At 41.2% G+C, this 23,789-nt stretch overlaps 2 protein-coding genes across 2 annotated transcripts; both read right to left on the bottom strand.

Moving 5' to 3' along the window:
* Positions 1 to 73: 73 nt before the first annotated feature.
* On the bottom strand, positions 74 to 11,625 carry si:zfos-464b6.2 (uncharacterized). Its single transcript, XM_056766829.1, has 2 exons — positions 11,318 to 11,625; positions 74 to 1,951 (listed from the first exon to the last, which is right to left on the bottom strand). The coding sequence occupies exons 1-2, from the start codon at positions 11,328 to 11,330 to the stop codon at positions 507 to 509; spliced, it is 1,458 nt and encodes a 485-aa protein (XP_056622807.1). The 5' UTR covers positions 11,331 to 11,625; the 3' UTR covers positions 74 to 506.
* An 8,433-nt stretch (positions 11,626 to 20,058) lies between these two features.
* On the bottom strand, positions 20,059 to 22,594 carry LOC130435521 (mRNA decay activator protein ZFP36L2). The gene is made up of 2 exons (XM_056766210.1): positions 22,447 to 22,594; positions 20,059 to 22,256 (listed from the first exon to the last, which is right to left on the bottom strand). The coding sequence occupies exons 1-2, from the start codon at positions 22,498 to 22,500 to the stop codon at positions 21,201 to 21,203; spliced, it is 1,110 nt and encodes a 369-aa protein (XP_056622188.1). The 5' UTR covers positions 22,501 to 22,594; the 3' UTR covers positions 20,059 to 21,200.
* Positions 22,595 to 23,789: the final 1,195 nt, after the last annotated feature.

Here is a 23,789-nt window from a genome sequence, read left to right as displayed (position 1 = left end):
TACTTAATTAAACTTCAGTGTGACAAAGTTACACGACTCGCTCTACAAATGTTTTAGTAAAAAAATTACATGATAAAATTGATACATTTTTAATAAAATAAATCGTTAATATAAATGAATATGAATAAAAATGAAAAAATATATAAACTTACATTATTAGCCACTGATCAACAAACACAGACTACGTAAAAGCCTACTTTAATATATTTCCCCGATCACAATTTTTTTTATTATTCAATATATACACAAGTCACAAATGGTGGACAAATTGCAGCATAATCAAAGAAGGCTTGAACATATGGCAGTAGTAAATGTCCCAAAGATCCTGTTAAATCCATCACATGCAAATGATGACATCCTACAATTTTTGCATAAATCACAAGTGCAGTTCATTGTTCATAGTAGTTTTCACAGTGCAATGTAGTTTAATATTGCATAATTGTTCAGTTTTATAGACTTGACTGACACATCTTAGGTATATGTTGTACGAGCTGAGGTTTTAGTATCTAGGTGAAACCGCAGTCCTGTAAAACTTTAGAAACAGCTGCTATCAAATCATCTGCATAGCCCCAAAGACGTTTGTCTCTTATAAGGTGTGTGTCTCGTGGGTACTCAAAATGTTTCAAGTGGTACATACGCGCAATGTCATTTCTGACTCTGACAGTGTTACGTCCATTCACAGTCTCCAGCAGGCCATGTACAGTAGCCTCGAGAACCAGCCGAGGATTTACTATAACTTTAATGTTGTTAAACCTATCAGGATCGTTGGGTATTCTGTCAACATATTTTAAAATGTTTGTTCCTGGTACGTTTTTCCAAGCATCCTGCTCATATTTGTTTTGACTTTCTGCCGTGAATGGAAACACGTTATCCTCAAACTCAAAACCTACATCGTCACCGTGCATCTTTTCCAATTCTTGCAACAGTTCTGTCCAGGTTCTCACATGCAAAGGCAGAATGAGTTCATCTATGTCTTGTAAGGCCACATAGCGGCTTTGATACATGTATCGAAAGACACAGTCATTAAGTGCAGGAATCTGTCCGTGGTAATGCAGTTCTCCTGGTGATATCCCTTTCTGCCATCCCATTGACACTTTGATGTGCTTTTCAACGGTCCACGGGATGAGCTCAAGAAAACCACTTTTCACATAGTAGTCGAGAATTTTCTGTGTGGCCGAATCGCAGCTGGTTTTGTAGATCGCCACCCTTTGAACACCAAGCAGTTTGAACATCTCCATAGCCTCGATTAAATCCAACACCTTGTTGTAGTCAAACATAACAGAGATGCAGACTGTAAAGTTAAAACGGAAATATTTCGGAATGACTCGATTTTCGATCGTTTGGAAGGACGTTATATTTTCTGCTAGGTTATTGGCTGTAATTGCCACGTGTGTTGGTGCAGAACATGAATTACTGAATTTGCAGATAATATCAGCAGTGCCATAATCAAAGTTAAAGTGGTCACTATGAATTGAATACTCGGCTTGAGTTGAAGAAATGTTCACCCCGTCACAGCACATCACACAATAGTATGTCACCGGCTCATGACGTTGCATGATGGCAATTGACTTGATTTCCTTGTTTGAACGATGTTCCACATAAGAGCCAACCACATATGTTTTGTGACTATTGACTTTAATCAAAGGGCCATTCTCCACTTTAATACTGCACACTTTTGAGGGAGGGGAACCATTTGGACCATCTTTTGCGAAGGTAGGCTTTGGCAGATCTGAGGGTTCATTCTGATTGTTTGGTCCAATGGGTTTGGGATTTTGAAGTTGTTGGTCGTTTTCTTTTAGAATATTTGTAACAACAACAATACTAATATATGTGACGACACAAACCAAACACATAGTGAAAGGACGGATCTTTGGTAAGCAACTCCTCTTGACAGATGAAGGATTTGACTCTGATTCACTGGCCAGTTTTTCATATTTCACCTCATATTTCCCTACAGCAACCAAAAGAATAAAGAGGAAGAATGATAATTATGCAATAAAAGAAAGCGTATATATTCTGTGCATTTCTACCAAAACATTTTCTGATTTAACGTTGGAGGGTTTGTTTTAATTAAGTGGCAGATCTTGGAAAACATGAAATCAATAGTAAATGGCTCAATTTAATTTCAGTTCATTTATTTATTTCTGTGCCCTTTATTTTTTAATGGAGTAGTTCACCTTCAAAATGAAAATTCTGCCATCATTTACATGCTCTTTTGTCATTTAAAGAAAAAAAATGTGAAATGTCAAGAGGGTGAGTAAATGATGACATGTCCACAATGTCATTTTGAAGATGAACGATCACTCCTTTAATACAAATCCCAGTGGGGTAAGACAAACCATATCAAAATAATTTTCATAAATCCACTACAGAAATCATAAAATGGGTTGTTGCAACAAAAAAGTACTGATCAACTCAAACCCCACAGAAACTGCTGTCTCATATCCAGACATGAATCTATAATGCTTCAAGGAAGTGTTGCTTCTTGAAAAAGCTATGAAACTAACATATCTCTTTTATTTCTATAAGGTAGTCTTATTTTTTTGGAAAAAAACATCAACACAGAGCAAGCACAAGCAGGTGTGAACTACTTGCAAAATGATTTGCAAGAGATCACACTCGATGCTGTGAGGAAACTTCATGAGGTGGTTTCCAGGTCAGGGCTTAAGCCTAGTCAGAGACTAATTTAAATTTTAGAAAAGTGTCTCTCGATTGAAAACATTTAAGACTGACTTATCTTAAAAAAGATCAATCTGGTTGTGTTGTAGGATGCACACCAGCAATGTTTTTTATAAAGTACGTTTTTAAAAACAATTTATTTATCTAAGGCCTAGTCCTGATTTAAACTTATCACTGTCCGGGAAATGCACAAGAATAACTAAACAACAATAAAAATGTAACACAAAAGTGTATTTTGTGGGGAATGAGGCCTAATCTGTGTCATACTACATAAATAGTTTGTGATTGTGGACAAGCGTCTTTATCTATAGTTTTGGCATATGCCTTAAAATCCCCAAATTATCTGTACATTCTCATTTCTAAAATATAGGCCTATTCATATTTTAAAGGGAGATTTTTTATGCATATCTAGCATGTTGAAACATTTCACCTACTTTCTTCCTGGTAAAAAAAAACAAAGCACATACATTATTTGTACCAGCATGTCTAAAGTGAATGTAAAAAAAGAAAAACAGTACACAACCTTTAATAAAAATAAATGTTTAATGCCTGCTCTCCTCTAAAAATTCATATTAAGATTTTTTTTAACTGTTCATATTTTCATGTTTATACACTACATATAACAAGCTGTCAATAAATTCACACTTTAAAAACTTTTTTTTATTAAGATTAAAACTTCATTTTTGTGAGTGGATGACCAGTAACAGGGCCTCTCATTACCAACTTCTAAGACAATATTTTGATTCCTTTGCACCCTCAGATTCTAGAGTTTAAACAGTTATACCTCCACCAGATATTATCATATCCTAACAACCCATACATCAATAGAAAGCTTAATTATTCAGCTTTTAAATGATGTAAAAATATCGATTTCAAAAAAATGTAACCCATAAGACTGGTTCCCTTTCTGTCGGTCTCTCGACGTTGTGTCGAGATCGACAGATGGGGTTCGCCCTTGAGAACCAATCAACTCTGACTACTATAGAAAAGGCCAATGAAATTTGGCGAATGAAATTTGCATGCCGGGCTCTGCAGTTCCGCGTTGTGTGAGATTTTATCTAAAAGTCCTTTTCAGGACTGACTGAGCATTCTCCAGCGCGGCTGTTCTCTTTGGTGCGGCAGGGAATGGACACGATCGCTGCATTAGATGTGTGGGCGTCCAGCACACTGAAGCAGCGTTCGTTGACACATCTGCCCGCACCGCAGTTGCGGTCACGGGTGGCTGTCTTCCTACGGGAACCAGCCACCATTTCGTCTGCTACCCGGGCTGTGACATCTGTGGCTACGGCCCCGATGACCACCCACCTTAGCAGCGTTCGTGATATGGGAAACTCTGCAAACGTAAACCCGCCAGGTAAGTGCTCACGGGCCGATCGCACCCCGATTCGCTTTTCTGAACGTTCCCCAACCGGCGGCGGCATACCGTCCGGATTCTCACGCACACACATCGAGAACATCATGTCCCGCTGTTTTCTTGGGTGCGGCAGGGGATTGAAACGATCGCTGCATTAGGTGTGTGGGCGTCCAGCACACTGAAGCAGCGTTCGTTGACACATCTGCGCGCACTGCGGGCAGATGGTCATTTAGAAGTTGCGGTCACAGGTGGCTGTCTTCCTACGGGAACCACCCACCATTTCGTCTGCTACTCGGGCTGTGACATCTGTGGCTACGGCCCCGATGACCATCCACGTTAGCAGCGTTAGTGATATGGGGAACTCTGCGAACGTAAACCCGCCAGCTAAGTGCTCACGGGCCGATCGCACCCCGATTCGCTCTTCTGAACATTCCCCAACCGGCGGTGGCATACCGTCCGGATTCTCAAGCACACACATCGGGAACGATGTGTGACGTAGATGAGATGTCGCTCGCAGCATCGGAGGGAGACTGACATCCGACTCTGACGAATCCGAGCTCCACCCCCAGCGGTCGAGTTAGGAGGAAGCAGAAATGATGTCATTCATGCTAACCCGGGTTTCCGGAGGTGCATGAGGAGCTGTGTAAAACTTGGAGCGCTCCACTCACGGACCGCTCCAGTAAAAACCAGCTCCACCTCCCTTACTTCCCTCGATGGTGGGGCAGTCAAGGGCTGCCTCCTCTCTCTTCGCCATGGCCTGCAGGTCCGCCAGGCCAGGCGTTGAGAGAGCCCCACGAGGGTAAGGCCGACCTGGGTATAATGCAGGATGTCAGTGCCGCCACTGGCAGCGCTCTACGGGCGACTAAGGCGGCGGCACGGGCCCTGGGTCGGACGATGTCCACGGTAGTGGTCCAGGAGTGACACCCCCGGCTATACCTTGTGCAGAAGAGTGACACCAAGGAAGTCCGCTTTCTTGATGCACTCATCTCGCAGGGTGGGTTGTTGGTAAACACCGTCGAGGACTGCGCTCAGCAGTTTTTGACGGTGAAGCAGGCAGTGGCAATTAACCACATTTTTCTCACCGCGACTCGGCCGCCTAAAGGCCTCCGAGATCCCGTGTGACGTATGCTTCCCTGCCACCCAGGACCCCTTCGACATTGTTTCCGGTTCCTGTGGCCCACAGGCGGCACCCCGGAAGCAGAGGTCGAGGGGGAAAACCTCCACCCCGTCAGCAAACTTCTCACGAGAAGGGACTCTGACGGGAAAACTCCAGGGAGAACAACATCGGGTCCGAACCTTCACAGCCACGGCTCTGATCGGTCGGTACGAGACGACTCCTGCCTTTTCAGGGCCTGGCGCCCACTTACTCAAAGACTTTTTCCGTTCTCCTCGGGTGTACTTGCAGCCGATCGCACACTCCACTGGACTGTCGACACATACATATACGACAGCTGTCACCACTCTCAAACCGACAGTGCGTACCGTTGTCCCGCCAGGCAGGTAAAAAGGCGGAGCCAACCTTCCCTCCGGGGACCCCCCGCAACAGATGGTTAGCTTCGCCAGCCGACGAACCACCCCCCGTGGGAATGATGAAGCAGACTGCCCCCTTGGCATTGAGTTCGTCCCTCAAACCAAGATGTTCAGTGGGTCACGACCCGCACTTCATCATTCCCAAGAAAGACGGCGGGTTGCGCCCCACCGGTCTGCGTACCCTGAACAAGCACCTTCACAAGCTGCCATTCAAATGTTCACGCAGAGGCGCATCCTGACATCTATCAGGTGTCAGGATTGGTTCGTGGCAATCGACCTGAAGGACGCTTACTCTAATGTCTCGATCCTCTCGACACCGCCCGTTCCACGGTTCGCGTTCGAGGGGTGGGCATATCAGTACAGAGTCCTCCCTTTCGGTCTGTCCCTGAACTATCTCGACGACTGGCTTATCCTGGCACACTCGTGGGATCTGTTGTGTACACAAAGGGACCTGGTGCTCCGGCATCTAGATCGATTGGGATTTCAGGTTAACCGAGAAAAGAGCAAACTCTCCCCAATGCAGAGCATCGTCTTTCTCGGTATGGAACTTAACTCTGTCGGCGCAGCTGTCCGAAGCACACGCCCAGTCAGTGTTGGAACTGGAGGCTCCTGGGACACATGGCATCCTCCGCGGGGGTAATACCCCTCGGGTTAATGCACATGAGACCGCTTCAACACTGGCTACAGAGTTGAGTTCCGAGGACAGCGTGGCATACCGACAGCAGGCGCATGGTGATGTCGCCCTGCTGCCGACGCACCCTAACCCCTTGGTCTTCCATGACCTTCCTCCGGGCGGGGTTCCCCTCGGGCAGGTTACGAGGCACGTCGTGGTGATGACGGACGCCTCGCTGCAGGGGTGGGGTGCAGTGTGCAACAGGCACGCAGTAGCGGGGCACTGGACGGGCCCCCGTCTGCGCTGGCATGCAATTGCCTAGAGTTGTGGGCTGTGTGGCTTGCGCTGAGAAGGCTCCGGCCTCTAGTGCATGGACAGCACGTGTTGGTCCTCCGGGACAGCATGACAGCCGTACCGTACATCGCCAGGGTGGCGTACGCTCACGGCAGCTAACACAACTTGCCCGACGCCTCCTCCTGTGGAGTTAGCAGGTGATCCGCTCCCTGCGGGCCACACACATCCCAGGCAAACTGAACCAAACAGCCGTTGCGCTCTCTCGTCAGTATACGCCTTGCGGAGAGTGGCGACTCCATCCCCGGTCCAGCTCATTCGGGTGCTGTTCGGACAGGCACAGATAGAGCTCTTTGTCTCCCGCGACACCACCCATTGTCTGCTTAGGTACTCCCTGACCGAGGCCCCCCCCTCGGCATGGATGCCCTGGCGCTCAGCTGATGGGCGGAAGCACACTTTCACCCCCAGGAGCCTCCTTGCACAGACACTGTGCAAGGTCAGGGAAGAGGAGCACCAAGTGTTATTGGTTACACCGCACTGGTTTAACCACACTTGGCTTCAGAGTTGATGCTCTGGACAGCGACTCCCCCTGAACCATTCCCCTGAGAGAGGACCTGCTCTCTCAGGGGAAGGACACGTTCTGGCATCCCAGGTCAGACCTCTGGAACTCCCATGTCTGGTCTCTAGACAGGATGAGAAGATCCTGAGATGGCTACTCCCCCTATACGGCTGAGACCATCACCCAGGCTAGGGCCCCATCTACTAGGCGGTTACACGCCTCTAGACGGTGCCTCATCTCGTCCTGGTGTCTTTCTCATCGAGAAAGACCCACTGAGGTGCTTGACCAGGATTGTGTTCCCCTTCTCACGAAACTGGAGACTAACATCTCCCCACCACACTGGAAGTGTATGTAGTCGCTATTGCCACTCATCACGAATCAGTTGATGAAAAGTTTCTAGGGCAACACGACCTGGTCACCAGGTTCCTAACGGGCGCGAGAGGGCGGACCCTCAGGGGGGCTGGCTGGGCAGAGCAGCCTTCCCCCTTAGGCCGGGATACCATGTGAGCTATCACAGATAGCTCTAACCGGACCTAGTGCTACCGGACGTCTGTAACACCCTCTCCGTGGGCTGTTCCGTCTGATGTATCCTCATGAGAATGATTCCCACTCCATGCCCCCACGGGCTTCCCCAGGTGGACCTCCACCTCGCGGTTAACTACCCAGTCCGCACGTTCCATGCGTTCTCCTCCAAGGACGAGACCATTTATATATCTCCACCATATTCCTCCCCACGGGTAGGAGGTGGCCTCTGCAGTGCTTCTCTGATTAAGAGTTGCGCTCACCCGGTGTAAACCCGAGCCGGACGGCCTCTCGCCAGTAGAGAGCTAAGGCCCCGTCCGTGAAAGGTTACCGGTCAGGGCTGTACCCATCTTTCTCCAAGAAAGCTCTGGAACCCCCCGACCACCACACTGGAAGGTTACAGTTTCACGAAGCTTCGAGCTGACACGCCCAGGCTTGTTACCGTCGCTTCGCTGAGATTGTGACGCGATACAGCGTTGTGGCGTTTTCCATTGGTTACCCCATCTGTCGTTCTCGATACAACGTTGAGAGACCGACAGAAAGGGAACGTCTTGGTTACGTATGTAACCTCAGTTCCCTGATGGTAGGAACGAGACGTTGTGTCCCTTATGCCACAAACACGTATCGTCTTCTCCTGCAGTCTTGAGAGGCTCTCAGGCTCTTCAGAACAAGAGGTAAATGAATGCTGATATCCGGGGGCGGAGCCCGGCATGCAAATTTCATTGGCCTTTTCTATAGTAGTCAGAGTTGATTGGTTCTCAAGGGCGAACCCTATCTGTCGTTCTCGACACAACGTCTCGTTCCCTCCATCAGGGAACTGAGGTTACATACGTAACACATAAGGGTCACACATATTGTTAAATAAAAAATGTGCGTCTCGTGTTCGACCTCTTTACAGTAGGGGTGGGAAAAAGTATCGATTTTTTTCAAATACAAAAGATCTTAATTCATACCTACACCATGCCTACCAAAACGGAAGTACCCACTTATTTCTTGTGGTGACGCTCCCAGATTAGGATGGTCAGATGAACGGAAATTGTGATTCACGGCGGAGAAGAAATACGAGCAGAATGGCGGACCAACAACAAATTACAGACGCGCCAGCGTCTTAAGAATCAAAAGTTTGCACGCACTTTGGATTTCGTAGTGAATGTAAATAAGTAGGCGTGGTTAACTTGGCGCTCTGCAATTTGGGAAAACTCTTTTCACCTTCTTTCAGTCTGTAGTTTCGCGATTCGCTCCAGTCCGGCGCTTTCTTCCTCAACCGCAGTGCTCGTGCAGTTGTGCTGGTATCTGCGCGTTTTGTAAAGCTTTAATAGTTTTTATAAAGTTCAACTTTAGGTGAGCAGAGGCGTTGAAATGCGTGAGCGCTTTGACGTGACGTTCCGCAAACTCCAATTTTGGGAGACCTGTGACGAGTCACCAGAGACTCACAGTCCAAAGACAAGCGCAAGAACTTTACACTATTTACCATTTTCAGTATATTAAAGGAACATCATTTTATCATTATTTTTCGATTTCTATTATTTTTCTACTTCACGCATGCCTTAGGTTGTTGACCCCTGCATGTTAGACCCTCTCAAAATGGTGGTTTCTAATTAACGTAATTATGTTTTTAATATATTTTAAATATATACACTAGTTTTTAGTATATTAATATGTGTTGTCGGAGAGAGTTTCTTGTGATTGTTGAGAATGATGCAACGGATTGCTGATGACAAAATAAAGAGGAAATAGGTTTGTTGAGTTAACTTTCTGATATTCAAACTTATGTCCTACATAAAAACTACAGTATCGGTATCGTATCGGGATGTACCCTCCCGATCCCACCCCCACTTTACAGTATATTAAAGGATCATCAATTTATCAAGCATAATTCTTGAATGTGTTGAGATGCTTTGCCAAGCTCTTGGTCTGCGTGTTTAAAACATCTTTTACGGGCGGATTTTGTGGTGCAGCATCGCGCCTCTTATCTCAGTGATTTTTTTTGGATTGGGTTTAGTTTCAAAGTAAGGTGGTCAAATGGCCTACAACATTGAGTGCATACAGGCCGACTTTTTTTTGCGATTTCCTCGATCAGCACCTGCTGTGCGCCAACTGCATGAGCGCTAACACCTGCGTGACAAGTAACAACTATAACTACTTGATAAGATTATAGATTATATAAAATAATATAAGGATTAATATGTATTTTTTATTGTTGGAACTCTAACTGGGCTTAAACATTTTCGTAACCTAAACAAATTGATTAATTTTTTAATTAAAATAACATTTATCTGCTTGTGCTTTGTGTGCTGTGTTGAAATTGAAATCGAGGCAGAAGTTGTGAAGAAAACAAGGAGCGTTTTCCTGCTTCCAATTCGCATACTATCCGTCCTAGTTTTCCAAAGTAGAATTAGAATATCCCAAATCGTAGTATGTTGATAATAGTATTCCAAAATTCCCGGATGGTCTACTGGGAAGTGCAGAATGATGCACAGTATGGCGGTTGATATTACCCACAACTCACCGAGTTTAGTGAAACTCCACTGCATTAATAAATTATGATGCCTCACTAAATTAACAAATGTTTACTGTAAACAGTACATACGAAATAATGAGTATACTTCATGTGAGGATGAGCTGTATTTTTATGTATGTGGCCGTTGGCAACAACGCCCACATCTGCTTCCTGTTAGTATCTTCTGTTTGTGCAATCTATTTTGACATGCACTATATTACAACACAAAAACAGTAGGCCTACCTACTATTAGGGCTAGTATAAGTAGGCGAATTGGAAGCCAGGGATAGGGATGCTTAGACTGTAATGGTTTGGACAGTCAACCTGGAGTTATTAAAACAATATATTTTTCGATTTCAATTAATTTTCTACTTCACGCATGCCTTAGGTTGTTGTCCCCTGCATGTTAGACCCTCTCAAAATGGTGGTTTCGAATTGACTTAATTATGTTTTTTTTAATATATTTTAAATATATACACTAGTTTTTAGCATATTAATATGAGTTGTCTGAGAGAGTTTCTTGTGGTGGTAGAGAATGATGCAACAGATTGCTGATTACAAAATAATGAGCAAACACTTTGTTGAGTTAAGTTTCTCACACCAAGAAATGATATTCAAACTTATGTCCTACATAAAACCTACAGAACACTCAATATACAAACATTGAATAAATAATTATACTTATATAAAGGCCAATTTTCAGAATAGCCTACAGGGTTGGGGTCAGATGCAATATTGGCCTCTTCCAGTCGATTAAGTGTTTGAATAATATGAGAGAAATGCAAAAATTGCTACATTTTGGCCATTTATTATATAAAATGAACCACCTTTAAATGACGAACTCACTAAACATTTTTCTGGCATATAGCCACCTGCTTTACCAGTATTATCCCCAAACGCATATTTTGCGCTTTTCCGAAGTCATTTTCATCGAAACAAAAAAATCCGAAATCAACCCATGATAAATTGAAACACTAGAAAGCATACTAATAGTCTAACACTGTGATCTTTTAACGGAATGGGTACGCAAGCCCGTGTAACGGTACAAATCCCATCACACTTGGTGCGAATCGGCGCATTTTTATTAGGACAAATTTAAGCGGTTATAATATAAAACAAGACCTTTACTATCAGCGTAACGTTTTTAAAACATGTACGCAAGTCACACTTAATTCGATAAACTGGCTGTTCAATCCCACAAAAGCGAAAGTGTTTCCAAGGGATAGGAAAAGGGATAAACATCGTAAAAGAGACATAATAACACTTTACCTTTTTTAAACATCCCGGTAGATCATATGAGGACACATGAAAAACAATGTCAGCTCATATCCAACGGGGCGTTTCACGCGCTGTCGCTCAACCCGATGTGTTTTATCCAAATATGCAGCAAAAGTTTGTAATGTGTTTGTACTGCCATCTTAACTTTCCATTTTAAACCCCGTTCTGATGGTCAGCGTGTATATTCCACGGGGGTCTCTCGCAGGTGGAAGTGTGCAGAATGCGTGGACCTCAGCTGACACTCCTGCTCATTGAACGTCTTGTTAAAACGACACTGTTTTGATTCAGATGTACTGTATGTGATGCTCATCTGTTGCTGAGCGAGTCAAGACCGGAAAATTAAAAAAGAAAGGAGTACAGACCTGACTATAGCCTCTCAAAAATTAACCACGGTACTTATATAAATATATAATGAATGCAAAAATCTTTAAGGTTTGTTGACATTGACAAACTGGTGTGATATGTTTAACAACTTTAATAAGATTCGCTTAACAGGACTAGTTGTTATAATACCACTATTTCAGTGCCTTATGCAGGGGGAAGCAGTCAAGAGTATTAATGGAGGAAAGGATGTCTGAGGTTTCACTAGTTGGTGTGGTAGGCATCCCCTGTGTTAAGTCATAAATGACTATGACAAATACATAGCATACTTACCTTTCCTTGACATTCTCAGAGATACGTCTCATGAGTTGTGTGTCCCAATTTCATGATCATAACATTAACATGAAAGATGCCTTTTGGTGAGGTGCTGCTGATAATGCCCTTTGTTTGGTTCCCCATCAATGTGACGCATCCGTCAGTTGTGCACCCCAGCCTACTTGGGTGTTTAACATATCACATGTTACAAATCACATTTGTTAAACAATAAAAATTATCATAAATATTTAAACCAACCATAAATCGCATGGGGTCTCTGTTAACTGTTAACAGTTGGGCCTGTGGCATCTGACTACTAAAGCATGTAGCACTGCGTAGTGCACTACTAACTATGCACAGTGCCGCAGGTGTCATTTAAAGGTGCATAAATAATTCTGCTAAAAATGCTTTGATCAAATAAAACATCGGCTGAACGTAGAATAAATGATAGCCTTTATGTTTCCCCTATATTGACGAAGATACTTTTTTTCAATAAGTGATTTGCAAATAAGCAATCATTGCAACCGAGTAAGCAAAGCTTGTGCAGAATAAAGATAATTTATTTATTTCCTTTCCTTCTAAAACAATGGAAAGTGCTTTTGAGGTTATGATAAAATGCTTGTAAAAAAGATGCAACTTTGGCTGTTTTCTCATTGTTTTAACGGTCCCTTTAGATTGTAGATACATTTTCTACAGAAGGCTTGAAATGGCAAATTAAAGCATAAACTCTCAATCCTGTTACATCTCTGAAAACCTTATTCTATCTAAAAATATATCTAAAAACCCAGAAACTAAATAAACATTGAATAAAACTAAAACAGTCCAATAAACAGCCAAACCCAAGAACAGGACTTTGGTTCTTCATTTTAGAGAAATTTTAAAGTTCATCACCCGCTGTTTTTGTTATTTCACTTTCGGTCTGGAATGCCTATCAAGGTCATTAGACTTTAGGCCCATGAATCCCAGCAATACTAGCAGGCCAGGTCCATGATTCTCATCATTAAAGTTCTGCTGTGCTATAACATTTTGTGAACCCCTAAAAATGTGTCAATAGAGCATGGCAACATTTACAGATAGGTTGCCCTGAACGTGTTCTGTCTGTGAGAGGAAATGAAGCTTGCAGTCACACCCTTTATTTCAAATGCACAAAGTGTATCACCCAAACCACAAACCACAATTCTAACCATTACGTTTACATCTACATTTATTAATTTGGCAGAAGAGCATATAAACATTAGGTCTTTTCACAATTTTTTTCACAATACTAATATATCATGTACTAAACTGTACTGTGCCGTCTCTGTTAATGCAAGAATGTATTTACTTCTAAACATACTAACCATTAAACCTTTTGAATCCTCAACGCTTCATGTTAAAAAGGGTGAATGTGTCCATAGACCTTCCTTTAAGGATTTTAGTTTCACTACACTATTTTCCCTTGTAATAAAGGGCACTAGCATGTTTTAATAAGCCTATAGTAGGTCAGTCACAGTTCCGTTTGTCTTTTAACTTCTGCTCTGAAACTAGAACTATTCCCGCAATGGAAAAAGCACTTTCTTCCATTTTTGTGGAGAATAACAAAACAACGAAGTCTTTCTCAAAAGGGCCGCAGTTCTGCCTTAAAACTGAATCCACTTGGACAGCATTCAAATCGTATGGTGTTTTTCCTCTTTGCTATTTCTGTATTCACTGACATGTGACTGTTAAGGGTCAAGATACAGGAAAGTAAGTGTCATCATGCCTGACCCATTAAAAAAAAATGTCACTCAGGACATTGCCCTCACATAATCCATTCTACAATTTATTTCTATTTGTTTTCTTATTTTCCATAAATGCCCATTACATTTTATGGCATTTATTTTATTATAATTTGCATTCACATTTCTGCTCAGGCTAGGATTAAGCCTATGGTAGAGCTTCTTGCAGACTCTCCTAAATTAATTTTTCTTCTTCTATGAGCCTACTCCCAGTTTATAATTGATGTAAATTAAGTGTAAATAAATAAAGAAATGTACAAGATTAAGTAACACAGCCATGAATATAATCAAATTGGTGAAGCAAATTTAAGTGTAAGGTAAGTATTTCAAAACGTATAGTTTTAAACCATGCAAAGTAGGCCTATAGATTTAAATGCCTTGTGAATCAGATACTTGGCTTTTTGAACAACGTATATCAAAGCAAGTTGTGCCATTTCGGAAAGAATTATTATTATTCTTTCTTTAACTTCTGCTGCCCCGTATGAGAAATGTGGCATGGCTGGCTCTTCCTCAAGTATGCTGACCTCGTGTGGATGATAAGAGAATTGCAAAATTGTGTGAAAGTATTGAGAATACTTTTTTGTAAATATGTTATTAACAATTGAATTGACCCTTCACAAAACCCCGCCCCCTTCGTTCCTGTCGCTATGTTCGACAAGCTTTCGGTATCAGCCATGCGCTCCCAGTGTAAATTGTGCACTCTCTGTGGAAATAGAGAAGAAATTTTGGAAAAATGATAATGCTGATTTCAGACAGAGAGATCTGCAATATGCATTCGAGGGATACATTCTTGATTTCCGTCCACCAGCAGACGATAACGTTACGTTAATTATTATCTAGTAGACTACAGTCGTCACACAACTGGATGTACCTGCACTCCAAAAAATGAACTGTTGCTGCTGTTAAATTTACGTAACCTTGTTCACAGTACATAAAGAATGCTGTCAGGTTTACTTAGTGTTTGACTGGTCAACAACATTGTTGAGTAACTTAAAAACCGCAAAACCCTCGACCTATTGTTAAGTTTACTTAATATACAAAAAGTTAATTCAACATGACTGGTTGAGGGGGAATTCAATAGGGTTTGCGTAAGACTGCATTTAGGCAATACATTTTGAAATATAGTGTTATTTTCAGTGTTTTCCAGTAGAGAAAAATGTGCTTAATGTTCATTTATATTTGAGGTTTAAAAGAGTTTGTTGTATTTTTTAGGGTTGCCATTGTTTTGATGAGTGGTATGCTTATATGTGTGAGGTTAAAGCGGCTCAATAGATCATGTCTATTGCATCATTCAATGAGCTTTAACAGTACTTATATGCTCTCATCTGAGTTACTCGTTGTGTTTTGTAAGTAAGTAAGTAAGTAAAGCCTGGCTCAGACTACAGGAGTTTTAAAATCCTGACAGATTTTAAATCTGGTTGCAGCTCACACATAAGGAGAATCTTATCAGATTCTCTTATGTAAAATCTTAAACCTGGCATAACATCTACATTTGAATCTCTTTTTCAAGCACTACAAAAATAGGTTTGCCCTTTGTAAACTTGCATTTATGAATGTGAAATGTTTAGAGAAGAAACGTTGGGGGTAAAGTTGTGTTTATGAATAAGACTAAATGTAGCGAGTGCAAAAATAAAAATTAATTGATTGGATTTTTTTATTTCATAATTGCACATCAAAAGACATTTTTAAGACACCCAAATACAGGATAATATTAAGATTATCATACCAACGGACGCCTCTTTCGTCATCTCACCGGGAAACAGAAGTAAACAAAGCGACATCGCAGTTAATTTCACGTGATCTATTTGTCCTATTATGAAAAAAGTGTATTTCTACGATAGATGAAGGAAATGCAGCGGCTATGCAACAGGTCTTGAGTGTGTAACTGTACCCGTTTAACTGTACAACGGCTTATCCGCGGTGAAAAGCAGATGTTTCGGTAGCAATTCAAAAGTAAGGGATTTATACGTTACTGTAGCAAAACTGTAGCAATGTGTGTAACATTCAATCCTGGAATTCTGAGTCTTTGTCGCTCTGAATGATTCTCTGTCTGTCAGTCCAAAGCCGCTGAGACGTATTTTAAGCAGGTGATGCTATAATGCTTTTTTGCTAGGGCTGAAGTTATGACTGTGCTTTAGGCGAGCCGCTTAAGTTTAATGTTAATAAATAACGGAAGAAAACAATTGTCGCTGCCGAACTAAGATGAATGCCAATGTGATTATAAGATAAAAACAAACACATGAACGCATGTTATATGTGCGCATATAGTTAAATAACAATCTGTTGACCTAAACTGTAAGCTGCGCGTTAGCAGTTAATTAATTACGCGGTACATTTAAAACCGACGTGACTTCTCCCTGCAGCTCTTGTTCTTATCTGTGCGGTTGTGGTATATTTTTGAGGATACATTATTAAGACGATCCTCCATCTCCGCTGTACAACGAACCCTTGCAGAAGCTTTACCTCCGTCACTTGTCGATGTGTCTCTCATTGGCTGTAGCGAAAGCACCAACGTCATCAGCCCGATCTACAATCCTAAATATCAAACATGTTTGATATGATCGGGGCGGCTAAGATTTATCTCGGAGCAGATCGGGAGTTCTAAGATTCGATCTGTGAACGCCTCACATTACGTGATAATCTGGGCCGATTCTCGGGCCCGATCGCGTTTCTAGGCCCGATTTTTTCAAAGATTCTCGGGAGTGGAAATCGGGGTAAAATCTGGCCGAGAATCCTGTAGTCTGAGCCAGGCTTAAGTGAGTCTGTATATATTTTATGTTTCTATGACAACCATTGAGAAGGATATATATTGAGTTTAATTAACTTAAAATTACTGGTACATCGGAATGTTTAGAACTATAAGTTTTGTCAACATTTTTTTTATATAACTCAAGTTTATCTGTTCAAATTAGTTTATATTGTTTCCTGGAACCACTTGTCGCAGCTTCTTTTAGTAAATTCAACAAGAAGCCTACATTTTTTGAGTGTGTTTAGCTAACCTAGAGTGCTCATTCACTCCGAACACAGTCCATCAGTCTCTTATTCTTTATTTGTGTTGAATACAACAAACAAAGTATAGGTGCTGCTTTACGACGTCATAGCTGAAAACGTCTTTAAAATGTCACTGCAAATGCTGCTCTATGAAGGCTGAAGGTGCGCTCATCACATCATAGGGACGCAAAGCATATCTTGCCAGCTTGCTCGTACTTTAAATATGTAGGCTAATAAATCAATAAGTGATATATAAATAATTAAAAACATCTTCCCGGACGCTTCCGTCTGTAATTCTTACATTATGATTCCAACAAAATCATGTCTTTTATCTGTATTGGTAGTTGTGATGTGAACTATTCTCCATTATTTACAATGATTTCAAATTATAACTTAGTTATTGTCTATCGTAGTGTGAACGTCCCTTAAAGCTATATCTCTGCTTACTATTACAACAATTAAGAAGCTATTTTTTTATTAATCACCAAAGCTCTACTACTTCAGATTTGTTGGACTGGTTTGTTTTTGGACAAAACGGCGGTCAGTCACGTTCACTGAGGCTCACTCTGTCAGCGTTATTATTGGTCAGAAAGCTTGTCAATTAAACTGTTTGCAAAGTGTCAATTGCATTCATTAATCTATTCTGTCTGTTGATTTTTAACAATGAACATCGAAGTCAGCCTCCCCAATATTAAGGCCGGTCCACAGAAAGGGTATGAAGCCTGATGTAAAGGTGTTACATATGATGTAAATAATTAAATGCGTATGATCTGATGCATAAGGCGACCAATCTATATTAAAACCTGGACGTCAGTGGTCTTTGAAACGTAACGTTTTCTTAGCCTTTGGGAATATTTTTTGTGTACTTCCTTGTTTTGGGCAAGGGCACAATCCGTAGTTACTGAAATTGTGCCACATTTGGTGTTTGTTAAATATATATTTATATTATTTTCACTTACAAGAAATGAAAATTTCATCAAGTTACATCAGCATCTTTTTGAGCCCTTTTCACTATGAAAGCTGATAATTGGGTGCAAGAAATTGCATTAAGCTAAATATATATTCTGTATTACATTAGAACTGAAGAGAGTATTTGAAAATGCTTAGGTTTTTACACACTGACATTGCCAAATTTTTTAATTTATTGTTTGCTGAAATTTCATTTTTTTGTCTCAGTAGTATTAACAAACTTTTCAAGAATTTATATCTGGTCCAACCTCTATATCTGGATTACAAATGTTCATAATGTGACACATTTGTGACAATGTGTTAGTGTGTTATCACATGATTTTTGAATTGCTCTTTTAAATTATTCAATACCTGAAAACCTTTAGAGATACATTTACATTTGCATTTAGTCATTTAGCAGACGCTTTTATCTACAGGGACAGTGTAAAGAGCCAAGTTTATCTAAGCTTAAATAAGCATGTATATATATATATATATATATTAGATATTGTAGAAAATATATAGAAATTAGAAATGATCAGTCAGGTATAGAGGGAAGATATGTTTTTTCAGACGTTTCTTAAAGATGGCGACAGAATCTTCTGATCTTGTAGCAGCAGGCAGATCACTAACAAAAATGTGCCTTACGAAAACATCATTACTAGTGCGCATTGAGATATATTTTAAGATATACCAAGGGAAGTTTTCTGTTAAGACAGCTCAAACAAACATTTTAATCTGCTTAAACCTTGAATTATATAGTCTGCGTGGATAACTCCATAACCACAAGGTGTCAGTATAGCTACAAACTGTGTAGTGCAGAGCTCCCAAAACATCGGAGGGCCCCAAAAACATACCAACAGTTTAACATCTCTCAATGTTTATCTATATCTTGGCAGTTAAAAGAAGACTAGTTGAAAACAGGTAATGATATTTTATTTAAAATAATCAGATTATCCCTTTGCACTCAATGATCAACATTTATTATTAGTTTTTGATGGTTTTATGTGAATTATGCGTACATTTACATTTAGTCAGTTAGCAGATGCTTTCATTCCAAAACTACAAACAGAGAGTCCAGGGAGCAATAAAGCGATATCTCGTACAGCAGCATTAATACAATATAATTTGCAATCATTTATTCATTGCACGTTCTCACCACAATCTTGTTCATAGGTTTGTGGTAACAACATATAATTTGACTTAATTTAGAGAAGTGGGCAACAGTTACTTTTTATATTTCTTTATTGAGCATTTTGCATGCAATTATTTGAGCGCGTCTTGCTGGACTCTTACTGGAATATTGATACTATTTTCATCAATGTGTTTACACTAGTCAGTTGACAAATCTATTGCAATAAAATTCATAGCTGTTTTTTTATTTAATATTTTAGAGTTTTATTTAGTCGAAGGCATAATCACCTTGCCACATACACACTTCAACAAGCCCACAGCCACTGATGTTGCTTTATCAGCAACCCTTTGGATTTTGTTGCATTCGATAAAAGATCCGAGGGCACACCAGAAAACACAGGAATTGGGTTTGAAATTCATATGTCGCAAAATCTAATTTTTCTTTGAAAGGATAATGGAGGGTAAACAATCACAATAGTGATGCATGTAACATTGAAATTCTCCAGCAGACACACAGCGTTTAGCTCATGGTTGCATCTCCGCTTGTTTTAAAGAGATATGACACACACACACATGCATGTAAACAGACTCTCTCATCAGCTCCCTGTTAGTGATTGGGTCATTCAGATGAACACCCCCCACTTTCCCGTCCTTCTGAGCACCAAGTCTGTACCCAGCAGTGTCTGGTTAAGCTGCTCCAAAGACCTACTGCTCTGCAATACATTTGCAAATTACTCCTCCCTTCTGCCGTTTCATTAGCATACAGATGTTGCTAAGAAAAGGAAAGTGGCCTTACAAAGGAGCCCTGATGTGAGAAATGCCCCTGCATTTCATTTACTGCCCGGGCCTGTCTCAATAAAAGGCAGCGAGACCTTTGGCTATTGTCCATGACCGTATGGGACAGTGGGATGTTTCTTAGACTTCCATGCACAAATGCCTGAACAATGAGCAAAGTAACACACAAAAGCCTGCATCTGTTCACTTGTCTTTTGTGTGTGTGCGCGCTTGCATAATTAAAATAGCTGTCAAGTATGCATTCTTCTTTCGTTCTAAAAGGCAGATGGAAGGAGTGCCATTCAACCGTGTTTGCGTATTTAAAATTATATGAGATCGGAGGGCCTCAGATGCAACTACTTAAAAACACAACAGTTTGCAATGCAATGCTAATGGGGTGCAGAAAACTTTCCCCAGAAGTGCATTCAAACAAACAAACTAAAGCCACACATTGAAATTCAGATGGAAAAAAAGCGAAGCGAGGAAAGAAACCATCTTATCATCTTCAAAGTTTATTTTTAAAAACAATATATTATAATGAAAATGGGCAATGCCCTCCCACGGAATGTAAACAGTTTATTTAAATTATATATAAACAAACATGAAACGAAAGCACAACACAATATACTGTTTTCCCACTTCGATCGAACAAAATAAATAAGTTTTAAGTTAACAAAAGGCAAAAGCGTGTCTTATGTCACAAGGCAAAACGAGGCAATAATAAAATAGACCTTACAAGAACCCCCAGTTCATTTTTGCAAGTGATGAACTATGTTTCAGTTCTCATGGAGAAATGTCCAAATTGCAAGTTTCGCCTCTTAAATAAAAACTAAGAGTGCACGAGACGATACCATGGTACATCTTCACTTCTTTCTGGTACATTGTCACTTTTCACATTTGCATTTGTTTGCATATGAATGTCGTGTGGATATCTCTGACTTTTATTACCGGTAAAAGCTTTGAGGCTGATACAGGATAGTGGCGTATCGGTACCCTTCAGAAACAATCCTGAGATTCCAAACTTTAGGCATCTGGTCTCAATTAAAGCTAAACGTTAGCTCGTGCAAAGCAGAAGAATGGGCTCAGACAAACAAAAAAGCCTTATCTACACTTCTTCCAAATGCACATAAACCAAAGAACAAAAATACAATCGCTGCATATTATACAAAAAGCAATAAATAGGTTTTTTAAACAAACTAAGGTTAAACTACTTGATAATACTGTCCATTTAAAAATGCCTTAACTAAAGGCTACATCGTTTACAGTATGTTGAGAGAGCGGGTTAGACATTACACTATATGTATATACTCTAAATTGCTCAGCTTTGGTTAGACTACAGGTGGGTGCATTAAAAGTGGAACAGACGAAAAAAAATAAAGATCTGTGCTTATTTTCTTCCTACAGCCTCGACACCTTCTCCACAACAGTCAATGTGAACTTTTGAGAGTATCCCAAACAAGTATTAGTAAATCTAGGTGAAGTACCCACTGCAGCATCGACCTGGTATACAACAGTATACAACAAACAAATTCTTTCTTGAAATATAAAAAAACGAATATGTCTAAAACTGTACAAGTCAAAGCAGAGAGACATCTGCTTTAGTGTGAATGCAATATGCACAAGGTAATGTAAGTCTAATCGTCTGAGACAGACAGGCGGCTAAAGATGGGCAAACGCCTGCCGTCAATGCCGGGGGAGTCGCAGCCGCTGAGGCTGCTGGAGCTGGTGTAGCCCTCCTGATCGGAGAGAGAGTCCGCGGAGGCGCTGCGCTGGAGAGCAGTCAGGCCTTTCAGCGCGTACGCCAGGTTTTTGGTGCTCACGGAGTCATTGATGGCGCAAAAGCGCGGAGCGTCATTGTTGCCCTGATCCGCGAAGGGGTAACTGTGTTTCAAATTACAGGGCTCGGGATAAAGCGGGGAGAGCAGGTCGGGACTTCCCGTTGATAGTGGTGGAGACACCGAAGATGATCTGGAAAAGGCGAGCGCGTCCGGCACGGCGTGGAAACCGGTCAGGCTCTGCGGTTGCGAGGAGAATCCGCTGAAACTAACGCTCTGACGCAGCAGCTGAGGTCGGTCCCTGTTGCTCTTCTGTCCCTGCGCGTTCCCCAGCAGCTCGTCCGCGTTGTGTATGAAATGACACCGAGCACCGTAGGGGCAAAAACCAATGGTGTGAAAAGTGCGACATGGCTCGGTCTTGTACTTCGGGTGCCTGCTGAGGCCTCTCAGCTCATCCATGCCGTGCGCAAACTGACATTTGGCACCGTACTTGCAGGTGCCGCTCTCTTCGTAGGTGCGGCAGAGCTCCGTCTTGTAGCGGGTGGACAGGGGCGCGGTGGTCGTACTGAGACACTTTGGGGAGGACAGGGAGCTGTTGCTGATGCTGAGGCCGGGCGGTGGAGGTAGCGGCGTAGTGGGTTCGCAAGACCCCAGAGTGCTCACGTGTCCCTCAATCATACTAACAGATCTGTCTACTCTGAATGGGATGTGATTTAGAGAGGAGCGGGGCAGCTGCTGTTTCTGCTCGAGGTTCCACTGCAGGTTGATGCCGGACAGAGGCCACGGGCTGCTGTCGGTGCTGTTGAATTTGGAGTTGGGAAGAGTGACCGGGCATAAGGAATGTCTGCGCTGGAATCCAACCGTACGCTGCTGGTGCTGCTGCGCAACATCTGTCAGATCGATGCTGCGAAAACCCTAGAAACCAGGAGAGAGAGAGAAATCTTAGCATGCTTTTTTTTTTTTTTTTTAAGTTTCACTAAAGCTATGAGTGAAGCTATTACAAAGTTAAAAAAAAGTTCAGCAGAGCTTAAGAATTAAAATGTTATACATTAAAACGTTTTTTAAACTTCATAATTCTTTAAAAAAGAAAGCTTTATGTTCTTACCTTGCAAAATTCGTCGTCCAGCTCAAGGAAAGGCGTGAGAAAATTAGACGGCATTTTCAAGATGCCTGGTTGGGATTTAGGTGCAGTTGAGGAAATGTTGAACTGCTCAACAGCTCTGTTGGAAAGTTCTGCAACTGATACAAGCGCGCTGTTGGATTCTCCATATATAAACATAAACTTGTAGCTAACCCCACCCACTTTTTAAAGAGGCGTGTTTTTGTGCATTTTACACGCCCACTTAAGAGTGATAAAAATTGGCTTGTATCCTGTTCAGAATAACACAGTAGCACACACAAACTTGAATTGTTTTATGTCGTTTTTTAGTCAATTATAGTTTTATTTGTCAGAATATGTCCATATGCTCGTGAAGTATTTGCGTAAATGTGTTAGCCACTAAATAAAAAATAAATACAATTATTCAAGACACATTTCATAGTCCGGGATTAAAAGTTAGAAATATGTACGGCAAAAATATTTACTGGTGTAAGTGTGAATCACTCAGGGACCTGATTTAAGTCCATGAAGTGGTTTTGTGTCATCAAGGGTTTTTATATCATAATATGAAGCTTAAGTGTGTCACATTAGAATGAGTTATTTCTTATTTTTGTTGTGTTCATCTTTAAAAGACTTTAAAAGGCTATTTTAGCACCATAAACATGCCATTATGAGACACCCATACTTGAGGGACCAAATCACGTGGGCAATCTTTCCCTAATATTACACTCAATGGATATGAGTCCCCGGGGAGTGGATAAGGTATAAACAGTGAAAATGGGACATAATAATCATATTCATTACCCAAGAGTGTTCGACTGATAGACTGATTGATCATCTGTACAGTACAAACTAGTTTATTATCATTTCGAGTCAATGATTTTCGGAAAGGTTTAATACTTGGATATTGCACACAATGCATGGGTCTGTTATCTATTTGTTTGCATTTTTTGACTAGGCTGTTTGATTGTAAATTTATTTTAGAATAGCTATCAAAATAACAAAATAACTATAGGTCACCACAGCTTCTATAAAAACACGACCCACTGGTCGAGTTTATAGTTTGAGGACCGGTCAAAACAATACATGTAAATTGCTTTGTCTAGTTTTATATGCTAACATCATCACTCCTTGCACTTTAAAAAAAATGTTGTAAAACAACAAAAAAGGACTGGCAGAAAATTACCAGTACATTTTCCTTTATTTTACGGACATTTCCTTTAATGCTAAAATGCAATTAAATGCAGTGCAAAATGTAAAATACAGGTAAAACAACTGTAAAATGAATACGGAAAATTCCTTCATATTAATACAGTAGATTGTGCCCTATTTTTACGGATTTTTGTTAA

Source organism: Triplophysa dalaica, chromosome 14, assembly GCF_015846415.1.
Source record: "Triplophysa dalaica isolate WHDGS20190420 chromosome 14, ASM1584641v1, whole genome shotgun sequence".
Classification (NCBI taxonomy): Eukaryota; Metazoa; Chordata; class Actinopteri; order Cypriniformes; family Nemacheilidae; genus Triplophysa; species Triplophysa dalaica.
The sequence above is the reverse complement of the archived record's forward strand: the minus strand, read 5'-3'. Positions and strand labels throughout refer to the sequence as shown.

Bases quoted from the DNA above. Each gene is read 5' to 3' on its own strand.
- LOC130435521 (XM_056766210.1), bottom strand. From the start codon at position 22,500: ATGCCGTCTAATTTTCTCACGCCTTTCCTTGAGCTGGACGACGAATTT. The intron at 22,257-22,446 runs GTAAGAACATAA...CCTGGTTTCTAG, and splicing joins TGGACGACGAATTTTGCAAG to GGTTTTCGCAGCATCGATCT.